General features: G+C 43.2%; 1 protein-coding gene across 1 annotated transcript; it reads right to left on the reverse strand.

Moving 5' to 3' along the window:
• Positions 1-1,101: 1,101 nt before the first annotated feature.
• LOC110486343 (cell death-inducing p53 target 1) lies at positions 1,102-11,342 on the reverse strand. The gene is made up of 6 exons (XM_021557860.2): positions 11,128-11,342; positions 6,941-7,001; positions 6,230-6,391; positions 5,421-5,564; positions 5,007-5,289; positions 1,102-1,358 (listed from the first exon to the last, which is right to left on the reverse strand). Exons 3-6 carry the CDS (start codon positions 6,312-6,314, stop codon positions 1,247-1,249), a joined length of 624 nt encoding a protein of 207 aa, XP_021413535.2. The 5' UTR covers positions 6,315-6,391; positions 6,941-7,001; positions 11,128-11,342; the 3' UTR covers positions 1,102-1,246.
• Positions 11,343-24,125: the final 12,783 nt, after the last annotated feature.

Raw genomic sequence — 24,125 nt, forward strand, 5'->3', positions numbered from 1 at the left:
CTCCATGCAGATCTCCTCTAGAGCAGTGATGTTTTGGGGCTGTTGCTGGGCAACACAGACCCTCAACTCCCTCCAAAGATTTTCTATGGGGTTGAGATCTGGAGACTGGCTAAGCCACTCCAGGACCTTGAAATGCTTCTTACGAAGCCACTCCTTCGTTGCCCGGGCAGTGTGTTGTTGGGATCATTGTCATGCTGAAAGACCCAGCCACGTTTCATCTTCAATGCCCTTGCTGATGGAAGGAGGTTTTCACTCAAAATCTCACGATACATGACCCCATTCATTCTTTCCTTTACACGGATCAGTCGTCCTGGTCCCTTTGCAGAAAAACAACCCCAAAGCATGATGTTTCCACCCCCATGCTTCACAGTAGGTATGGTGTTCTTTGGATGCAACTCAGCATTCTTTGTCCTCCAAACATGACGAGTTGAGTTTTTACCAAAAAGTTATATTTTGGTTTCATCTGACCATATGACATTCTCCCAATCTTCTTCTGGGTCATTCAAATGCTCTCTAGCAAACTTCAGACGGGCCTGGACATGTACTGGCTTAAGCAGGGGGACATGTCTGGCACTGCAGGATTTGAGTCCCTGGCGGCGTAGTGTGTTACTGATGGTAGGCTTTGTTACTTTGGTCCCAGCTCTCTGCAGGTTCTGGGATTTTTGCTCACCGTTCTTGTGATCATTTTGACCCCACGGGGTGAGATCTTGCGTGGAGCCCCAGATCGAGGGAGATTACCAGTTGTCTTGCATTTCCTAATAATTGCTCCCACAGTTGATTTCTTCAAACCAAGCTGCTTACCTATTGCAGATTCAGTCTTCCCAGCCTGGTGCAGGTCTACAATTTTGTTTCTGGTGTCCTTTGACAGGTCTTTGGTCCATAGTGGAGTTTGGAGTGTGACTATGAGGTTGTGGACAGGTGTCTTTTATACTGATAACAAGTTCAAACAGGTGCCATTAATACAGGTAACGAGTGGAGGACAGAGGATCCTCTTAAAGAAGTTACAGGTCTGTGAAAGCCAGAAATCTTGCTTGTTTGTAGGTGACCAAATACTTATTTTCCACCATAATTTGCAAATAAATTCATTAAAAAATCTTACAATGTTTCCCTCATTTTGTCTGTCATAGTTGAAGTGTACCATTGATGAATTACAGGCCTCTCATCTTTTTAAGTGGGAGAACTTGCACAATTGGTGGCTGACTAAATACTTTTTTGCCCCACTGTACTCTTGTCTGTCTGTTGGTGGTTAGCAGATACGCTTGTATGTGTAGATGTAGCCCTTGCAGTAGGGGCAGGTGTGTATCACATCCTTGAGATCATCGATCAGACAGGGAATCAAGCAGCAGCCCAGATCACACCTGTGGTAGAGAGAGAAAATAAATTACGAAACAAACCACCAGAGAATACAGACCATAAATCAATAGTCTTATTATAGCTAACATCCCGCTGCTCTCCTTCATTTCATTCTGACGCGTTTGGCCGGAAATCAAATATTTCCTGCCGTAGTTTAATATTCTGTGTTTACACCATGGCATTGTTGAATACTCGTTTCTGATTGGCTTGAAGGTCATTCTAGAGCGTGCATTATTTCCTTATGAGGCATGGTAGAATTCAATGGCTACTTCATTCTTATATGTTCTATGCTTGAGCTGCTTTTGAAAGCAAACGTTTAAATTGAAAACATTATTGGCATTGTTGCATTCGATTTTCATAACAGCAAGCAGAACTGATGGTTTGGTTAGCTATACTAGCAAGTCTGTTTGGTTACCGAGGAAACATCTCTCGTTACAGTGTCTTCAGAAAGCATATTTAGTCAGCCACCAAGACTTTTTCCAGATTTTGTTATGTTACAGCCTGAACTTAAATTGGATTCAATTGAGATTTTGTCATCACTGGCCTACACACAATACCCCATAATGTCAAAGTGGAATGATGTTTTTTTATTTATTTATTTTATTTATTTATTCATTTTGTACAGATCGTACCCTTTTTTTTCTTCCAAAGTTTCACCTAAAATGACTTACCCAAATCTAATTGCCTGCAGCTCAGGACCTGAAGCAAGGATATGCATATTATTGGTACCATTTGAAAGGAAATACTTTGTTGCTGTGATAAAAGCATTGTTGTTGTGCACTCTCCATGCACTCGCATGGTATTTTTTTTTAACTGTAATAGCTACTGTAAATTAGGCAATGCAGTTAGCTTAAATTCTTGTTAAGCTAACTGCCCATATAAGACATGTCTATGTCCTGGAAAGTTGGCTGTTACTTACGTCATCCTAGTCACATTAGCAACAACCGTCCCGGTTTAGGGACACCGATCCCGTAGAGGTTTTAATTTAAAAAATGAAAAGTTGAGTCAATAAATGCTCAACCCCTTTGTCATGGCAAGACTAAATAAGTTCAAGAGTAAAATGTCGATTAACAAGTCACATATAAAGTTGCATGGACTCACTGTGTGCAACTGTTTAACATGATTTTTGAATGACTACCTCATCTTTTGTACCCCCCACACACAGTGGTGACTCGTAATGGTAATGGTAATGTTCCCTAGTTGCACCGTGATTGGCTCAGTATTCTGTCACTCATGGGGACACCACGTCACTGCCAAATCTAAGGGTAGGGCTCGAAAATGTAAGCCTCTTGGGTGCTGCCATAGAGTTACATCAGAAGTGCCCATCCAAGAAGGCTCAAGGTCATTGGCCACAGATAAAATGACATAAAATCACGTTATATCTACAGTAGCTTTGATTGGACTGATCAAGTCAGCATCATACTTTTCAAAATCTAGTAATCATCCTCAATCAAGTTGACGATCTACTTGCAAATCCTTGTCATATGAAGAGAAATAATAGATAAAACGTATCGGTGCTCATCGGCCAATTGGCATAAACATTACACAACAAGTTGGAAATCGCAAATTCAACAATGAGTGGTTTGGAAGGAATCAGTCTATAACTGCCAGTATTGCAACACAATCACTAGCCTGCTATTCAGTGGAATGTCTGTGTGGTCCAAGTCTGGGTTTAAGGGTCTCTTTTCCAAGCTTAAAATTATAAATATTCAACATTGGCCATGCTGTCAATCCAACATGATTTCTGCCGTACTCAAAACAACTTAACTTGGAAATCTGACTTCAGTGAGTTCAAGACAACTAGGAACTCGGGGGGGGGGGGGGACGAGCTGCGGCTGTGGAAATAAGTTTTAAACAGTCATCCAACTCGGAATTGTAAGTCAGGAACTCGGGCCTCTTTCTAGAGCTACGACCTGAAGATCACCGACGTAATCATGATTCGACCTAGTTTTTTCCCCAAATTCACAGTTGTCTTGAAGCAACATAAATCCAGAGAATGCCAGACTTTGATGACAAAATTTGCCCAAAGGACCGCTGCGCCACCTTCCTGTTCAAGTGAGCACAGCACAACAAGGTGAGTCCACAAATGTCTTGTATGCTGCTGCATAAATTATGTAATATGCCAGGGAGATATGTATACAGTAGCTAAGAAAGTAATACTAAGTGTATGTTGTGTAGTAGCCCATGTGCCTCACCCCATTTCACCTACTGCTCTGACTTCGTGGTGCACATAGACTATAACCTGTTTTAGAGAAATGTAATCATTGAATATTGTAAGACCTTTCATTGTCTGCTTATGTGCCCTTTATTTATCCTACGGTTCTGACTTAGTGTACAGAGAGAACGGCCTATGTTCTGAATTCTGCCGCTGTACATTTCAAAAGTGCTGAACAAATAGTTATATTGACTACATCTGTCCTAGCGCGCTGATTAATGTCTTAATCGAAATTACGGATTGTCTCTTATCTGCTTATCGTCCCCTTATGCCACAGTTTGTATATCTCAATTGTCAATAGAAACCACATTTGTTTAAGCAAGTCAGCCAAAACAGCTGTTTTTTTAAAGGCAGTAAATGAGGCTGAATGAGCTGTTTCGCTGCCAGACAAGGCTCCGCTGATAGCCAGGTGTAGCAGTGTTGGGACTGCTGTTGGGACTCTGCTGTTAGGACAGCTTTATGTAGGCCCTAACAGTTTGTGGACACCATTTGTCACCGTTATAGTGCAATTAATTTATTGTTTAGTGTTGTGGCTTTTAAAATTAATTTGATCCACCAAGATTTACATTCTAAAATCGCCACTGCCCACTGGGGTATTATGTGTAGATTGTTTTATTTTATTTATCCGTTATTTTACCAGGTAAGTTGACTGAGAACACATTCTCATTTGCAGCAATGACCTGGGGAATAGTTACAGGGGATAGGAGGGGGATGAATGAGCCAATTGTAAACTGGGGATTATTAGGTGACCGTGATGGTTTGAGGGCCAGATTGGGAATTTAGCCAGGACACCGGGGTTAACACCCCTACTCTTACGATAAGTGCCATGGGATCTTTAATGACCTCAGAGAGTCAGGACACCCGTTTAACGTCCCATCTGAAAGACGGCACCCAACACAGGGCAGTGTCCCCAATCACTGCCCTGGGGCATTGGGATATTGTTTAGACCAGAGGAAAGAGTGCCTCCTACTGGCCCTCCAACACCACTTCCAGCAGCATCTGGTCTCCCATCCAGGAACTGACCAGGACCAACCCTGCTTAGCTTCAGAAGCAAGCCAGCAGTGGTATGCAGGGTGGTATGCTGCTGGCCAAATGGGTGCGAATAAAAAACAACACATTTAATACATTTTTATTTCAGGCTGTAACAACAAAATATTGAATAAGTCAAGGGGTATGAATACTTTCTGAAGGCACTGTATCTAGTAAACTTGTTAGCTACTTCAGTGGATGTTGAACACATTTCTAGCAGCAAATGTGTTCAATTATAGCCATGGTGTGAAAGAGATTATCAACTCTGGGCTTTATGCTTTCTCTGGAAAATAATGTTGTGTAACACACCTTCCACGTCGTTTATTATTTTCCATAGAACGTATAGCCACTTGTTGGTTATCCGTTACATAACCTCTATACAATGTAGTACACCAATTCTTCCTCTTACCCAACAAAGAAGCAGAAGAGGCAGAAGACAGCGTTCATGAGGCCCACGCTGTGGTTGATGCGCGTGATGATGGGCTGCTGGCAGTGGTGACACACAGTCTGTACGGGTGCTGTCTGGAATATCTCCCCCTGTAGCACGGTCACTGTGGTAGCTGTCCCAGGGGGTACCAGCACCGTGTGAGCCGTCTGACCTGCCACAGGCCCAAATTGAATGGGCCCAGGGCCAAACTGTCCCGGGCCAAACTGTCCCGGGCCAAAGTGACCTGGCGGAGGGTAGAAGCCACCTGTAGGGTAGAAACACAAGGCGGTATGTACTGTTTATGTTCTGTATACAGGTGCTATGCCAAACAACATGGGTATGCATTTAGAGTCGCCCATCTTATTTAATTCCCTCTGTAGACCAGTGTATGCCTACCATGTGGTATGGGCATGGCCCCATCTCCTGGGACGTGTGGCGGCAAAAAGCCTGGCTGTAGCGTGGCCTCGTAGGGTGGAGGGCCATAGTCTGGAGGCAGGGGGTGTCCCTGAGGAGGACCCGTCGATACAGGGACCGCCGAGCCTGGGAGAGAAAACACAGACAAACAAGAAGGATTTATTAGTGAGCTTTCACAGCAATGACTGATTGAAGAAACATGACTTATGTTGGGCTTAAATCAAGTAAGGCATTGGCCCATTATTGAGAACATGCATCATCATCTGTTACTCAGGCCAGAATAGTTATTTTTCATAGCTTTACAATTCTCAAGGATTTGTTACGTAGTTTGTAACAAATACACTTTGTTGATCACATTCCCATGGCTGGTCGAAACAGTATTTTATTGTAAGGAAACCTGGGGTGGAGGGGAAGCCCAGACAAAGAAAGATTTGTTCACAGACAGGGCCTACTTTCAAGGTTTCCCTGGTGATGTTTCTCTAGGCCTTTCTCTAACCAGCCACACAAGAGCTGATATGGGAGGCATTTAGAGGCAATTATGCAAATTCACACCAGTTTCCCTACAGCTAGTCAGCTACAGTGCAAATACTAAATCAGCAGCCCAGTCGAAGAAACCAGATGGTATTTTAAAGTTCACAGGTATGCCTGTGCGTGGTTCCTACCCTGGACTTCTGTCCATTTGTAAAATAGTCTCTTAAAATGTGTCTCTTTTTGTAGTCTTGTCCCAAACTAAATGTTTTTTTCCTCCACATCATACACAAGAGAGAGAGACAGTTCTAGAATAATTGTACCCGGAATGGCTGGCTGTCCATTCTTCTCCTTGATAAGAAGGGCGCTGGGACCTCCGGGGTAGGGAGGAGGGGGGTCGCTGGACATGCTGACTGGACCTTTGGATGGGGGGGGCCTGGGGTAGAAGCTCCACTCACCACTGGCCTTGGACTCACTCAGCCACTCTGTGAGAAGAACACACACACAGGCCTATCAGTTCACTGACAGTCAGCTCAACACCCACACACTACAACATGATACAGCAGCTGCCTCGCACTTCAGCTACTGACGCATTCAAATAAATGAACTTATCTGACATTTTTGTCTCAGTATTGACTCGTCTTGGTAGACCCTAGATCTTTTCAATCAAGTGAATTGGTATGATAAATATGATGGATGCAGACAACATTCAACAGTATTGCTGGATAACGCTGGGTTTAGGCTAGGGCTAGGCTACTGCCTCTGAGGCCTCTAGAATATTACATTTGCAGGGATTTAAATCAAAAACAATGGCAATTGCTTTCAATCCACCCTTTACCTAAACGTGTGTTAGATGATAAACATTAATATTGTTTATTATCCTAGCACACTCACAACAGCAAACATTAGGGAGTTTAGCAATGAGTTGGCAGTCTGACATTAAAACAGAAATGACCTCCTAAAGCCACCAATATTTACAGAAAAACAGAACCCATGGCAGCAGAGTGAAGAGAAGGGACATTAGTCATGATTACCTGCTGATGACAGTGGGGAGTTTCCACCTACAGAGCCTGCTCTTCTGTCAGGTCCAACAGCCTATAAGAAAAAAGGGAGAAAAAAAGACAAGTTTATTGCATGTGGTCCTATTTGTAAATTGCAATTGCTACTTTCTCACGCAAATGACAAACACTAACAGTATGCAGCCATTAACAAGTGATAGGTTAATTATAGACAACTTGCTTCTCTCAAACATTGATGCAATAACATTTAGTCTCCAAGATACTAACACATGCCTGCCCATTAATCACAGTCGACTGCATCATGGCATTCCTATGACTTCAATTCATTCACCTGACAACACAAGCACTTACCCAAGACAATCGCAGTAGCCTTTAAATAAAACAAGCACATTGCCACAAAAATGGAGCAGCAAAGCTGTCTGGTGTAACCAACTTAGCCTATGTCAACGAGAAATTTAGCTCTATAGTCCTACAATACAAAGGAGATTGACTGGCCAAACGACACAGGAGGAGCGGACATTATTGGAACAGTTAAGAACTAGATATCAAATGTTATTTGTCACATGCACCGAATACAACAGGTGTAGTAGACCTTACCGTGAAATGCTTACTTACAAGCCCTTAACCAACAATGCAATTTAAAGAAAATACACACGCAAAAAAAGAGATAGAATATCATCATTTAAGAGCCGCAGTAAATAACAATAGCGGGGCTATATGCAGGGGGTACCGGTACAGAGTGTCGTGGAAATTTCCTCTATTTACCAAATCATGAGCGCAAACCACACACAAGTCAGAGTTAGTTATCAAAGTCCATCTTTAATTATATGAGCTCTATCACAACCCTGTGACTCTCAGATCAATTCAGTGTCTATCAATGAATTATCTGAGAGCCCCCTCTACATTGCAGCCGAGATCCTTTAATAGCAAAAAACACACATAGTCAGACAGCATAGACATAATAAATCGTTCAGCTTTGTCTCCTTACTCAAACCCAGAACCATAAACCAATCCTCCATATCAACAGGCATATATCAAATTGTCATTTAGATACAACCAATTCTAAATACAACCAATTCTAAATACAACCAATCCTGGACAAGCTCACGGGGAGCATAGAATGATTCCAGACACTGCCATCCTCCTCTCCCCGATGGGAAAAGTAGGAAGTGACTGGCACACAGACACAGTGGAGCAAAAGATATGTTTACACATGATGACACCTTGACCTCTCCCCTCTCTGCGGCCCATGCAACTTAGTCTTGACATAGAACAGATAACTGCCAATGGCCACCACTATAGTACTACAAAATACATTCTTATGAGAAATAACTCATAAGCATATGATGAATATAAAACATCTTACCTACGTTACCACCAATTCTGATTATTCCCCAACAAGAGTCAATGTGCGGGGGCAATGCAAATAGTCTGGGTAGCCATTTGATTAACTGTTCAGGAGTTTTATGGCTTGGGGGTAGAAGCTATTTAGAAGCCTCTTGGACCTAGACTTGGCGCACCAGTACCGCTTGCCATGCGGTAGAAGAGAGAACAGTCTATGACTAGGGTGGCTGGAGTCTGACAATTTTTATGGCCTTCCTCTGACACCTCCTGGAATAGCGGTCCTGGATGGCAGGAAGTTTGGCCCTGGTGATGTACTGGGCCGTACGCACTACCCTCTGTAGTGCCTTGCAGTTGGAGGCCAAGCAGTTGCCATACCAGGCAACCCGTCAGGATGCTCTCGATGGTGCATCTGTAAAACCTTTTTGAGGATCCGAGGACCCATGCCAAATCTTTTTATTCTCCTGAGGGGGAATATGTTTTGTTGTGCCCCCTTCACAACTGTCTTGGTGTGCTTGGACCGTGTTAGTTTGTTGGCGATGTGGACCCCAAGGAACTTAAAGCTCTCAATCTGCTCCACTACAGCCCCATTGATGACAATAGGGGCGTGCTTGGTCCTCCTTTTCTTGTAGTCCACAATCATCTCCTTTGTCTTGATCATGTTGAGAAAGAGGTTGTTGCCCTTGCACCACACAGCCAGGTCTCTGACCTCCTCCCTATAGGCTGTCACATCGTTGTTGGTGATCAGGCCTACCACTGTTGTGTCATCAGCAAACTTAAATGATGGTGTTGGAGTAGTGCCTGGCCGTGCAGTCATGAGTGAACAGGGAGTACAGGAGGGGACTAAGCATGCACCCCTGAGGGGCCCCCGTGTTGAGGATCAGCGTTGCGGATGTGTTGTTACCTACCCTTACCACCTGGGGGCGGCCCATCAGGAAGTCCAGGATCCAGATGCAGAGGGAAGTGTTTAGTCCCAGGGTCCTTAGCTTAGTGATGAGCTTTGAGGGCACTACGGTGTTAAACGCTGAGCTGTAGTCAATGAATAGCATTCTCACATAGGTGTTCCTTTTGTTCAGGTGTGAAAGGGCAGTGTGGTGTGCAATAGAGATTGCATCATCTGTGGATCTGTTGGGGCGGTATTCAAATTGGAGTGGGTCTAGGGTTTCTTGGATAATGGTGTTGATGTGAGCCATGACCAGCCTTTCAAAGCATTTCATGGCTACAGACGTGAGTGCTACAGGTCAGTAGTCATTTAGGCAGGTTACCTTAGTGTTCTTGGGCACAACGGACTATGGTGGTCTGCTTGAAACATGTTGGTATTACAGACTCATGTCATCTCAGCAATGCAGTGCAATTAACTTGGCTACAGAATAGCCTAACACTTTCCCTAACAGACTCTACAACAACATAAACCTCACCTGACTACTACACGTGTCTGAAAACAAACACAGCCTAGCCTTGGGAGCAGGACACTGCTATGCCACCAGCTGTCCAGACCTGCCATCCATACTTCGGCCTACTAGGCTTCACTTTCCCAGGTCAGCTGACCATGCCTGTGAGAGATCACCATGCATGTCAGGGCATCTCTAATTTGAACATAAACTGATTAAGAGGCTGGCCTGCCTGCTCCAAAACAAACAGTCAGAATGCCAGACAGCGCAATAAAAATAAGCCTGTCAAATGACTGGGTAATCTAAGGCAGAGGAGGAGGAGCGGAGGAGGAGAGCTATCCAACCAGTTAGTGAGTGTGATGTGAAGAAGACTGATTAAGCTGGGGAAATGACAGGAATGTCCAGGGTATGATAGAAATAAAAATGTACAAATGCATGCATGGCATCTGAATGTAGGCCACAATTCTATAAGAGCTAGGCTAAGTTAATACCCATATTGTGCCCAAGGCAACCTAGATAAGGCCATGAATTTGCACTTGCTCTGTTTGATTAAACTGGAAAGTAAGCATTTAAGCGTCATACATTACAACAGCATCAGAAATTCAGAATCAGAGTACAGAACACTTAGGTTTAAGGGACATCCAGAGACTCTTCAGTCATGCACTTCATTATGTCTGGATGAGTTTGATTTGATCACAAACAGTTGAAACGGGCCTTCATTTGTTTTAACATTACACTGAATTCCAACAAAGTCATTCCAACAAAGTCATTGAGGATCAATGATGGTGATGTTACAAAAAAAGTGCCATTGCCAATTTATGTTTAAGTAGAATATGAATGAGCCATCATTTTCAATAATTTACCTAAAAATAAAGAAGATCAACTACACTATTTTGTCATGTGGAACTGAATCAGGGGGGGGGTGACATACAACAACACCAGCATAGGGCTCTCTAGTGAGCGGCAACTTTCTAGAAAGATTTTCCTGAATCCTCTTGCTACAGTAACTTTATTTACATAGATGATCCGCTCAACCCACCAGACAAACACTCTTTACGTAATGTAGCTAGCTATCTAGACATCGACACAGTTTATATCAAACATAAATTGCTATCTTAGCTAGCTAGCTCGTCGTTACTGCATTTAGGACTTGTTGACATGAGAGAAGCCTCGATTTGACTGGACGTTTACATCAGCTAGCTAGCGTTATACAACTGTCTGCCTAGTTAGTATAGTTGCTACTGTAGCTAGTTCAACTAGCTGGTTAGGTATCTAGCTAGCTATTATTTTCATCAGTGAAAATGGAACACATTTCAAAAGAACAGTCAAGTTACATGTAACGTTAGCTAACTCACATTGAGTAACATCAGTTTAAAACTAAACGGAGATTAACGTTAGCTAGCTACGTTACGTTAGCTAGCTGATTGCCTCTCAAATATTGTTTCCTAGTTATCTCTACACGGAATTTACCTGATGTGTTGTCTCTTCCACACAATTGGAATTAGGTGATGACGACAGCTATATCACAAGCCAGTTTGTAGGGAAGTCAAATGATGGCAACCGTTAGCTCGTCTGTTTATCATTCATCTATCTACTCAACATCCGCCTCTTGTGGTGCTTTCAAGACAACTGGGAACTCGGCGAAAAAAACGAGGTCAAATCACGACGTCGGCGAGCTTCAGGTCGGAAAGTCGGAACTCTAGAAAGATGCAGCGTTCAAAACTCGGAAAGAAATCGGTTCAATTCAAATGGGCTTTATTGGCATGGGAAACGTGTTTACATTGCCAAAGCAAGTGAAATAATATTTACAATGTTGTTTGTGCTCCACTGGTTGCCCTTTTCACATGGCAACGGCAACACATCTCACTGCTTTGATTGCACACTGCTGTATTTCGCCTAACAGATATGAGTTTATCAATGCTTGATTTGTTTTCAAATTCTTTGTGGTTCTGTGTGAAATATGTATCTAATGTGGTCATACATTTGGCAGGAGGTTAGGAAGTGCAGCTCAGTTTCCACCAATTTTTTTTGTGGGCACACAGCCTGTCTTCTCTCAAGATCCAAGTCTGACTATGGTAGCCTCTATCAGTAGCAAGGCCATGCTCACTGAGTCTGTAACGTACATAGTCAAGGTTTTTCTTAATTTTGGATCAGTCACCATGATAAGGTATTCTGCCACTGTGTACTCTCTGTTTAGGGCCAGATAGCGTTCCAATTTGCTCCATTTTTTTGGTTGATTCTTTCCATTGTGTTAAACAGTTATTTTTTTGCTTTCTCATAATTTGTTTGGGTCGAATTGTGTTGCTGTCCTGGGGGGTCTGTTTGTGAACAGAACCAGCTGGCTGAGGGGACTCTTCTGTAGGTGATTGAGGGGACCTGTCTTTGTGATTGTCTCCACCCCCCTTCAGGTGTCACCCATCTTCCCCATGATCCCCTGTGTATTTGTACCTGTGTTCTCTGTTTCCAGTTGGTTTTTAGTTTCGGCAAGCCTACCAGTGGTTTTCCCCTCTGCTCCTGTCTCTCGATTGTTCCTCTTTCCTAGTTTTCCTGGTGTTGACCATTCTGCCTGCCATCCTGTACCTTTGCGCCACCTTCCTGGATTACTGACCTCTGCCTGCCCTTGACTTGCCTTTTGCCTGCCCCTGTGATTATAAACTGTTACTTTGACATTGTCTGCATCTAGGTGTTACCTGAAACGTGATAGTAGGTTCATCTCTCTATGTAGATGAGGACTTTGGTGGAATGTGAGGGTATCGCTTCCATTTAGGTGGTTGTAGAATTTAACAGCTCCTTTCTGGATTTTGATAAATAGCAGGTATAGCCCTAATTCTGCTCTACATGCATTGTTTGTGGTTTTGTTGTACACCAGCTATATTTTTGCAGATTCTCATTTTGGATTTTTTTTCATTTTGCGAATTTTTGGTTGGTGAGTTCAGACCTCACAACCATAGAGTGCAATTGGTTCTATAACTGATTGACATATTTTTGTTGTTGCCAGATCCTAATTGGGATGTTGAGTTTTAAGTTCCTTTTGATGGAGTAGAAGGCCCTCCTTGCCTTATCTCTTAGATTGTTCACAGCCTTGTGGAAGTTACCTGTGGTGTTGATGTTTAGGCTGAGGTAATTTATAGTTTGTGTGATCTGGGGCAGTGGTTTCCAACCTTTTCATTTATTTTACCACCAACTGAATTTTGCTCTGCCTGAAGTACCCCCTCAGGTTCTAGTATCCCTGGTTGGGAACCACTACTCTAGGGCAATGGTGTCGGGATAGAATTTATATTTATTATCCTGGCAACTAGACCATTTCTGGAGCACCATTATTTTTGTCTTCCTGAGGTTCACTGTCAGGGCCAAAGTCTGACAATCTATGCAGATGATCAAGGTGCTGCAGTAGGCACTCCTTGGTTGGGGACAGAAGTAGCAGATTATCTGTGAACAGTAGACATTGGATTTCTGAGTCCAGTAGGGTGAGGATGGGTGCTGCAGACTGTGCCGCCCCCCCAAATCTGTAACTTCTGACTTCAGTGTGTTCAAGACAGCTTGGACCCCCCCAACAAAAAATGTCATCCAACCCGGAATTCCAAATCTAAACTTTCTAGAGCTCTGACTCTCCGACCTGAAGATAACTGACGTCATTATTTGACCTGCTTTTCTTTATTTTTTTGTCTTGAAGTCTGAGGTTTCCGAGTTCCCGATTGTTTTGGATGTGGTATTCGAGGGGGATTTGATTTAACAGTGCTCTATGAGAGATATTGGAACTGGAAACTCAGACATCTTTCTTGAGCGCCGACTTAAAATTCACCGACGTCATGATTTTTATAGTTTTTTTTTCTAGTCTTTAAGCACAATTTTCACAGCAACCTACTGCTCTGGGTATGACGATGCATTATTTGTTTCTGTTTCAGACACATTCTTGCACTTTTTAGAAGTGTCACATTTGTAGACACCGATGATACTCAGTAATGTAACAAAGATGAGAAATTAAGCTTTTCATATGTAGACTAATGGCCTAAAATTAAATGTATTATGGATATGTCAACATTGCCCGTAACATAATGTTGAAGTTATTCTATTTGATGTATAAACATTTTGAACATAGGATATTTACTGAGAATGGGTTAGATGGAGACTCTTGGATAGCGTACATTGGTCAGCTGTTAAGTGATCTGTAAGCGTAGTGCAGAGGCTTGATGTGCATTCCCCGTAATACACTCGTGTCCCCCGTGGACTGTCTGGTACTGTACATGAAGCATCCTCCATTCAGGCTGTAAAGGCACCATTTTCCTCCTTAACTAGCTACATTGGCAAGAATGCTGGAAAAAACACAATTATTTTCTGACACCGGTGGCTGAATGCGTTGTGCAACATCCTAAATTGCTCAAAAATAAAATGAGTGAGTGTGATGTGACCACTGATTAGGCTGGGGAAATTACGGGACTTTCAAGGCTAGGACAAAATAAGAATATACAAATGCATGGCATTTGAATGTATGGCACAGTTCTATAAGAGCTAGCTAGGCTAAGTTATCAGTATTTAGCCCAAGGCAACCTGGATGAGGTGATGAGTTTGCACTTTACAGTTTAATCAAACAGAACATGCATTTAGGCCTCATGCATGATTAGAACAGCTTTAGAATCCGAGTACAGAACAATTTAGGCTTGATGGACATCCAGAGAAGCTTCAGTCATGCACTTCATTATGTCTGGATGAGTTTGATTAGATCACAAACAGTTGCTATAACTTTACCTTGACATCCAATTAGTGAGCAACAAAGTAATTGAGGATCAAGGTTCCACCATGGTGGAAAATTGTGTTTCATAAAGAATGTATGCATAATTTCCCCATTGTTTTCTGCCTTTTCTGCTCCACTCTCACTCCAATATCACATTGCATCATTTAGTGATAGTTTGCACCTGGTTCGCGCCCGGGTATGGGCGAGGGGACGGTCTAAAGTTATACTGTTACATTGATGCTGTTGACCCGGATCACTGGTTGCTGCGGAAAAAGGAGGAGGTCAAAAGGGGGATGAGTGTAACGGATTTGAATTTATTTAATCCCTGGGCTTTTCTCCCATACAAACAAACTGAAACCAAACAAACTGAAACTGGACATAGGCCCCTGCACTGTGGCAATGACACAAACACAATCAGCCTGAAACTAAATACACACAAGAGGAAAGGTATTTGAGTTATACCAATGACTGCCTGGGTCTTTCCATGAATAGAGTGCCTTTTTGCATCACTTCGATATTATTATTTAACTAGGCAAGTCAGTTAAGAACTAATTCTTATTTACAATGACAGCCTACACGCTGGGCTTGTGCACCCTATGGAACTCCCATTCACAGCTGGTTGTGATACAACCTGGATTCAAACCAGGGTGTCTGTAGTGACACCTCTAGCACTGAGATGCAGTGCCTTAGATTGCTGCGCCACTCTGGAGCCCCACAATGAAGTAGAAATTGTGCACCAATATTCAATTATTAAAGCCCGTGATATTAAACGACATGCCCTTTAATATAAACCACATATAACATTTAATAAATGAGATTTTTATATATAACTGGCTAAAGTACCAGAAATCTGCATTTTGACATGTCCCATGGCATGTTTTACTGAGTTCTAGGACGATTTTAACCCACTTAATCCCCACATTTTCCAAAGTTTCCACCATCATTGTAAAGCCCTAGTTTTGATGCCTCAACAGATATTTCTGAAGGCTGTTATTTATTTCATGTGATTAATGATTAACTTATGTTTGTCCCACATTTTAAGTTCAAGTCTGATTTATTTATTTATATATTTGAATTTAACTGAACTCTTGTTTTAATGTGGTTAAACCATTCCTTTTGAAATACTTTTTTTCCAAAGAAACATTGAGCATCTGTCGAATCATAGTGTAAATAGCAGGTGAGCTGGTTGTACTATATTTCTTTGCCATTTTCTGGTGTTATGTGTTGGAAAACCTGAGTGCGTCGACTCGAGTATAACTTGTCAACCCTATTATCCATAGAAAAATAGGGTAGACATGCTTACACAAAAAGCTTCCATTTGCTCTGTCTGCCACAAGGGGAGTTATGGCTGATTTTAAATATGAAATTGTTAACCCAGTTATGATCAACCCTGTTACTTAAATTGGGACTTGCTATAGTTTACCCAAAAGGCACTCTATTGGTGGATTGATCCGCTGATTACATTTCGTGTTTGGTTTTGCACTCACATAGACACACTCCCCCAGTCCTCCACACATTGCTGGCCAGTAACTGAACTTACAACTTATGTTTTATTGCCGGGTATGTCAGAAGTCTGTTGATACTGATATTTTCATGAATAAACTGAACTCTTTCCTTGCAGAGTTCTACATCTAACTGTTGAATGGTCTGGAAAAGAGAGGCCGGTTAGGGTTTGGCTTCACATTAGTCAAATCACATCCTGAGAAAAACTTTGCAATTGTCAGGAAAACGTGTCTGTTTGTGCTGATGTCCTGCAGTAGCTAGCTTGCTAAATCATCCCTTTCCTAAGCCATGGATGGAGATGGGGATTTGGACTTGTGGTTTTCACCTAATTCTCTGTACAGGCCAATGATTGATGGCTATTCTGATCTAACCATAAATTCATATATTGTACCACTGGTGATTGAAGTTCAATATGTACGTAGCCTAGTTGACTCATGTTAACTAGCTAGCTAACTTAGCTGGTTTATAGAGCACCACAGTGGAGGTACACACACACACACACAGTGCATTTGGAAAGTTTTCAGCACCTTATTCTAAAATGGATTAAATAGTTATATTTCCTCATCAATCAATCTACACAAAATACCCGATAATGACAAAGACATTTTTAAAATGTTTTTATGAGACTTTGAGCTCAGGTGCATCCTTTTTCTGTTGATCAAACTTGATGTTTCTACAACTTGATTGGAGTCCACCTGTGGTAAATTCAATTGATTGAACATGATTTGGAAATGTCTATATACGGTCCCACAGTTGACAGTGCATGTCAGAGCAAAAACCAAGCCATAAGGGCGAAGGAATTGTCCATAGAGCTTCGAGACAGAATTGTGTCGAGGCACAGATCTGGGGAAGGGTACCAAAAACTGTCTGCAGCATTGAAAGTCCCCAGGAACACAATGGCCTCCATCATTCTTAAATGTAAGAAGTTTGGAACCACCAAGATTCTTTCTAGAGCTGTCCGCCCGGCCAAACTGAGCAATCGGGGGAGAAGGCTCCCAAGTGGCGCAGCTTTCTAAGGAACTGCATCTCAGTGCTTGAGGCGTCACTACAGACACCCTGGTTCAATTCCAGGCTGTATCCCATCTGGCTATGATTGGGAGTCACATAGGGCGGCGCACATTCGGCCCAGCGTCATCTGGGTTTGGCCGATGTAGGCCGTAATTGTAAATAAGAATATGTTCTTAACTGACTTGCCAAGTTAAAAAAAGGTTAAATAAAAATGTCTTTGGTCAGGGAGGTGATCAAGAACCCGATGGTCACTCTGACAGAGCTCCAGAGTTCCTCTGTGGATATGGGAGAACCTTCCAGAAGGACAAACATGTCTGCAGCACTCCACCAATCAGGCCTGAATGCCAAGTGTCACTCCTGGAGGAAACGTGGCACCATCCCTACGGTGAAGCATGGTGGTGGAAGCTTCATACTGTGGGGATGTTTTTCAGCGGCAGGGACTGGGAAACTAGTCAGGATCGAGGGAAAGATGAATGGAGCCTAGTTCAGAGAGATCCTTGATGAAAACCTGCTCCAGAGCACTCAGGACCTCAGGCGACGGTTCACCTTCCAACAGGACAATGACCATAAGCACACAGCCAAGACAATGTCCTTGAGTGGCCCAGCCAGAGGCCGTACTTGAACCTAATCCAACATCTCTGGAGAGGCCTGAAAATGGCTGTGCAGTGATGCTCCCCATCCAACCTGACAGAGCTTGAGAGGATCTGCAGGGAAGAATGGGAGAAACATACCCCAAAAGACTCAAAGCTGTAATCTCTGCCAAAGGTGGTTCAATAAAGTACTGAGTAAAGGTTCCGAATACTTATGTAAATGTGATATTTCAGTATTTTTTTATACATTTGCAAAAAAAAATTAAACCTGTTTTTGCTTTGTCATTATGGGTGTAGATTGATGAGGGAAAAGAAAAAATGTAATCCATTTTAGAATAAGGCTGTAACTTAACAAAATGTGGAAAAAGTCAAAAGGTCTGAATACTTTCCGAATGCACTGTATATCTGAAGAATACTTTGATAGAATATTACATGTACAGCAACAGTTGAATAGGATGGACTTGACTAGAAAACAGTATATACAAATGAAATTGTTTAAACAGTATGTAAACATAATTAAAGTGACCAGTGTTTCATGACTATGTCCATTGGGCAGCAGCCTCTAAGGTGCAGGGATGAGTAACCGGGCGCTAGCCGGCTAGTGACAGTGACTAAGTTCAGGGCAGGGTACTGGTTGGAGGCCGGCTAGTGATGGCCATTTAATTTGATGCACCTGTACTGACCTAGCCTTCTGGATGATAGCGGGGTGAACAGGCCATGGCTCAGGTGGCTGGCGTCCTTAATGATCTTCTTGGCCTTCCTGTGACACTGGGTGCTGTAGATGTCCTGAAGGGCAGGCAGTGTGCTCCCGGTGATGTGTTTGGCTGACCGCACCACCCTCTGGAGAGCCCTATGGTTGCGGATGGTGCAGTTGCCATACCAGGAGGTGATACAGCTTGACAGGATGCTCTCAATTGTGCATCTGTAAAGGTTTGTAAGGGTCTTAAGGGCCAAGCCAAATTTCTTCATCCTTGTGAGGTTGAAGAGGTGCTGTTGTGACTTCTTCAGCATCTCAGATTGTCAGTGATGTATATGCTGAGGAACTTAAACCTTTTCACCTTCTCCACTGCGTCCCCGTCGATGTGGATGGGGGCATATTCCCTCTGCTGTCTCCTGAAGTCCACAATCAGCTCCTTCATTTTGTTGACGTTGATGGACACGTTATTTTCCTAGCACCACCACCAGGGCCCTCACCTCCTCCTTGTAGGCTGTCTTGTCGTGGTTGGTAATCAGGTCTACCATTGTTGTGTAGTCTGCAAACGTGATGATTGAGTTGGAGGCGTGTGTACCACATTCTGCCTTTTGTCAGCCTTACTCACACCTACAGTCCATACCTCTTTCACTTCACGGAGAGTTGAGTTGTAGCAGGGTGTTGCGTTCCCTCTTCATAGAGGCGTGCGTAACATAATGGGGGCTCATCCGGGATCATTCCATTAAACTCACCGGACCCTGCTGCACTGAGCTCTCTGTGATTGATGATTGAGGTGTGATGGTAGGTTGTGAGTTTGGATGACTTGTTTAGTTTGTGTGTTCAGTAGACTGCATTGTACAAGATGGCTGCCTCAGCCATCTCCAAGTTTTTTGAAGCACACTCGATTGTTTGGTGAGGTTTCGTAAAGTAGACCTTTTCGCTGTAGCTGACCATTATTGATTCTTCATCCCTGAGAAAGCCCTGAGCTGAGCTTTTGGTGCTAGTCAGGGAGGGATTAGTGAGAAAACGAATTCTCTCATTGAAAGATGATGAGAGGGAGGCTTCAGGAGAGGAGAAGGGTAGACCTTCCGATGCCAAGTCAGAGGACAGGGCGGAGGAAGGGGTTGCTCGTACCCCCTTTACATTGCCCCGATTTGACCCTTTAGCTTCTGCTTCAGGTCGTTCAGGCGGGACCACTAGGCTGAAGGTGAGGCTGGCTCTGTTAGAAATGGAGCAAAAAGATAAAGAGAGACAGATGCAGTTTGAACTTGAAATTAGGAAAATAGAAGCCGACAAGGAGGTGAGGATCCGACAACTAGACGCTGGCTCCAGTGCGACTCCACAAGCTGCTCATCATCAAGCCCACTTCGACAGTAGTTCCTCCATTTCGAGAGTCGGAAGTTGATTCTTATTTCTCTGCGTTTGAGTTGGTGCCTGAAGCTTATAGACAGCGCTTCAGGAACCACAAGAAACCATCTCACCGTACTTTCGTTGAGTTTGCTAGGGACAAAGAGTCTCTGTTTAGTCGCTGGTGTTCAGCCAGCAAAGCTAACACCTTTGCTGATATTTGGGAATTGATGCTGTTGGAGGACTTTAAAAGCAACCTCCCTGATAGAATTGTAGTTCATTTAAATGAACAGAAAGTGGCGGCATTGGCCCAGGCAGCAGTGTTGGCAGATGAGTATGCTTTGACACACAAGACTGTCTTTGGTGCGCCTTGTTTTGAAGGCCGGATGATTACGTCATCAGTTCCTCATTCGGGTCGCTTTTCCTCTGACAACCGTAAGCCTTTTCATGAAATCCGTGAATGTTTTTACTGTCACCAAAAGGGTCACGTGATTGCGGACTGCCCAGTTTTGAAAAATAAACCAAAACAGTCCCAGTCACCGTCCCCAAAAATAAAAAGTTTGGGTTTAGTCAAGTCTTTGGCTCGTCCATTGGATCGAGTTATTGATTCAGCATTTGAGAAACCGGATCCTGTCTATGCTCCGTTTATCTCTGCCTGTTGTGTTTCCTTAACTGGAGAACAAGCTGGTCAAAAGCCTATCCAAGTCTTACGAGACACCGGGGTGGCGCAGTCAGTTATTGTTACTGATGCTTTACCCTGGTCCCCTGAAACGTATTGTGGCTCGCATGTCATATTACAGGGTATAGAGACAAAAAACATAACTGTACCATTACACTGGGTCCACTTAGTGTCAGACTTGGTATCAGGACATTTCCGTGTTGGTGTAGTGTCTACACTGCCAGTAAAAGGAGTCACATTGCTACTAGGGAATGATATTGCTGGTGGTAACGTCACTCCTGTGTTAGAGGAAGTAGACAACCCAAAAATCAGAACTACAGATGATAAATTTCCAATGTTTTTCCTGCTTGTGTGTTAACGAGGGCACAATCTCGCAAGCTTGGAGATGTGGTGGATTTGGCTAGTTCCATTTTTGAGAAGGTTGAGGTAGAAGACAATGCACCGAGTATGCCTTCTGCAATGCCGACAGTTTTTACCCCCGTAAAAACTAAGGCAGGGGAAAGCAAAATCGCGCCCCAATTACATGACATTCTTTTGTCATTCACCCCCGAGAAGGTGATTGAATGTCAAAAGGGAGACACAAGTCTTCGCAAGTGTTTTGCTTCGGTAATTTCCATTGAGGAAGCTAAAACTAAAGAGACTGCCTACTTTATGGAAGCAGGAGTTTTGATGCGGAAATGGGAAGCTCATGACACCGTTAATGACTGGAGTGAAGTGTGTCAAGTGGTTGTTCCTGCACCGTTCCGACAGCAGGTGCTGTCACTCGCCCATGACCAGGCGTGGTCCGGACATTTGGGGATCACAAAGACTTATAACCGGCCAGGTTTGAAGTCTGACGTGGTCCAATTTTGTAAAACATGTCACATATGTCAACTCACTGGGAAAGTGAATCAAACAGTTCCCCGAGGGCTGCTCTGCCCGATTCCTGTGGTGGGGGAACCGTTTGAAACAGTGATAATTGATTGTGTAGGTCCATTGTCGAAAACCAGGTCAGGTAACCAGTTCCTACTAACAATAATGTTCAGTGCTACTCGATACCCAGAGGCTATTCCTCTCCGTACTATAACGGCTAAGACTGTGGTGAAGGCACTAGTGAAGTTCTTCTCTACATTTGGACTCCCTAAAGTAATCCAAACTGATCAGGGATCCAACTATATGTCCAAACTGTTTTCAAATGTGTTAAAGACATTATGTATTTCCCATCAGGTCTCCAGTCCGTATCATCCAGAGTCAAGGGGCTCTCGAATGCAGGCATCAGACGCTGAAGGCAATGCTACGCAAGTATTGCATGGATACCAGTACTGATTGGGATGAGGGGGTGCCCTTTGTCCTATTTGCTATAAGGGAAATTATACAAGAGTCCTTAGGGTTCAGCCCTGCTGACCTTGTGTTTGGACACACCCCACGGGGTCCGCTGAACGTTTTAAAGGAGCATATCTTATCTTCTACACCCAGTAGCTCCCCTAAAAATGTGTTAGATTATGTCAGTAAGATGCGGGCGAGACTGCACACCGCTTGTGCATTTGCCCAAAAGTGTCTCTCCTTGTCTCAAAAACGCATGAAGTTGCATTATGACAAAAAGGCTGTTGGCCGTTCTTTTGCACCAGGGGATCAAGTTTTAGTGTTGTTGCCAATCCCTGGCTCATCTCTGTCGGCACGTTTTTCTGGACCATATCTGGTGGAAAAGAAACTCAGTGACACCAATTATGTGATAAAGACCCCAGATCGAAGGCGTTCTTCCTGTGTGGGTCATGTTAACATGCTGAAAACATATTATGTGCGTGATTCTCCCAACAGTTCCTAAGGTAAGCCGGTCCAGCCCGCCATCTCCAAACTATGTTTGCATTTTTTGTGGTGGGCGTGTTACGTTCCCCAGTTTCTGTGTTGTAGTTTGTGTATTTGCATGTGTGTATTTCAGGAAATGGCTTCCTGAAATCCCTCAAGCAGCTGATTGGTCGACTCCATGGCTAATTGGAGAGCTGACCCCGCCCCCTCGTCAAGACGCAGCTGTCTCCAATTAGCCATTCATTCTGAAGCTATATAAAAGCCAGTGCTCTGCTCAGAAGAGAGATCATTGCTGGGAGGAGATTGCAGAAAAATTTATTGTGATTTAGAGAGATCATGGCTGAGGGTCATATTATGTTTGTTGTTTCTGAGAGTGATACAGGCAGTTGGTATGTACTGTGTTAGTTTGTTGCATTATCAGATAGAGCTTATTTGATGCCCTTTGTTTCTTAGTTTGTTTGTGAAATTGTTTAATATTCTGTTTCTTTTGATCCTAGGGGGGAAGGGGAAGGCACCTAGGGAGTGCTTAGGCAAGAGGCCCGCGAGCATACATATACCCGTAGTATATTCACTGTCTAGGCACACTAGGTAAGACCTGGGCGGACCACCCCCAGGTTAGGGCACCAGGTGGTGCTAAATTAGGTAAGTAGTGGTTAGGCAGGTAAGATGGAGGGGGCTTTGATATTTACTTTCTTTGCCTTTTGTTCCGTCCAGCCCCTTTTCCCCATATTACCTTGTGACGGAATACATTCCTTGTAAACGGTACCACTCTGTCTTTTGTCAACCTTACTCACACCTACAGTCCATACCTCTTTCACTTCACGGAGAGTTGAGTTGTAGCAGGATGTTGCGTTCCCTCTTCAGAGGCATGCGTAACACCCCCCTCCCCAAAAAAGTATTGTTATTTTGGCATTAATACGTGTCATATCAGTTTGCAAACAATGTAAAAAATTAAATAAAAATAATAATTGAGTTAATAAAGCCGCATACAAACATGGTCTGTTTCTTTCTTGAGTAAGGCATCATCATGAATCATGTCGACAATCTAAGGGCAAATCCTTTTAATCCTTGTCATATGAAGATAAATAATGAAGAGAAATCATAGATAAAACGTATCGGTGCTCATGGGCCATTGGACATAAACGTTACACAAGTTTGGAATTGCAAATTCAACAATGAGTGGTTTGGAAGGAATCAGTAGCCTGCTATTCAGTGGAGTGGCTCTGTGGTCTTGAATCTGGGATTAAGTGTCTCTTTTCGAAGTTTAAAATGATAAATGATAAATCATGCTGTCAATGAAGCGTGATAACGCACTCCAAACATCTGTTAACTCAGAACTGCCAAAACTTGACTTCAGTGAGTTCAAGCCTACTGGGAATTCTGGAAAAAAGGATCTCCGACTGGGAAATACGTTTTGAATGGTTATCCAACTCGGCATTGTACGTTGGGAACTCAGGCCTCTTTCTGGAGCTTCGACCTGAAGATCAATGACGTCATCATGATTCAACCTTGTTTTTTTCAGAGTTCCCAGTTGAAAGCACCATAAATCCAGAGAAGGCCAGAATTTGATGACAAAATTTGCCAAGAAAGGCCTGCCGTGCCACCTTCCTGTTCAAGTGAGCACAGCACAACAAGGTGAGTCCAAAAATGTATTGTATGCTGCTGCATAAATTGTGTAATATGCCAGGGAGATATGTATACTGTATCTAAGAAAGTAATGCTAAGTGTACGTTGTGTAGTAAGCTGTTAGTAGCCCATGTGCCTCACCCTAATCATTTGGTCTATTTACCGCTCTTAATTTCGCCAACTGTTTTGACTTGGTGGTGCACATGTAGCCTATAACATGTTTTAGAGAAATGTAATCAACACATTTTTTAAGAGCCTTCATTGTCTGCTTATTTTCCCCCTTTATTTATCCTACGGTTCTGACTTGGTGTACAGGGAGAACACTGTAAGAATGACCCATGTTCTGAATTCTGTCGCTGTACATTTCAAAAGTGCTCCACCAAGATGTACATGCTAAAATCGCCACTGGAACCACAATGATTTGTCTTTCTTATTAATATGCCTCTGTGTGTTTTGTTTGTAATCTCAAATGGGCAGTGATGTCCAATGGGCCTTCGAAAAACAAAA

Source organism: Oncorhynchus mykiss, chromosome 13 (assembly GCF_013265735.2).
Source record: "Oncorhynchus mykiss isolate Arlee chromosome 13, USDA_OmykA_1.1, whole genome shotgun sequence".
Classification (NCBI taxonomy): Eukaryota; Metazoa; Chordata; class Actinopteri; order Salmoniformes; family Salmonidae; genus Oncorhynchus; species Oncorhynchus mykiss.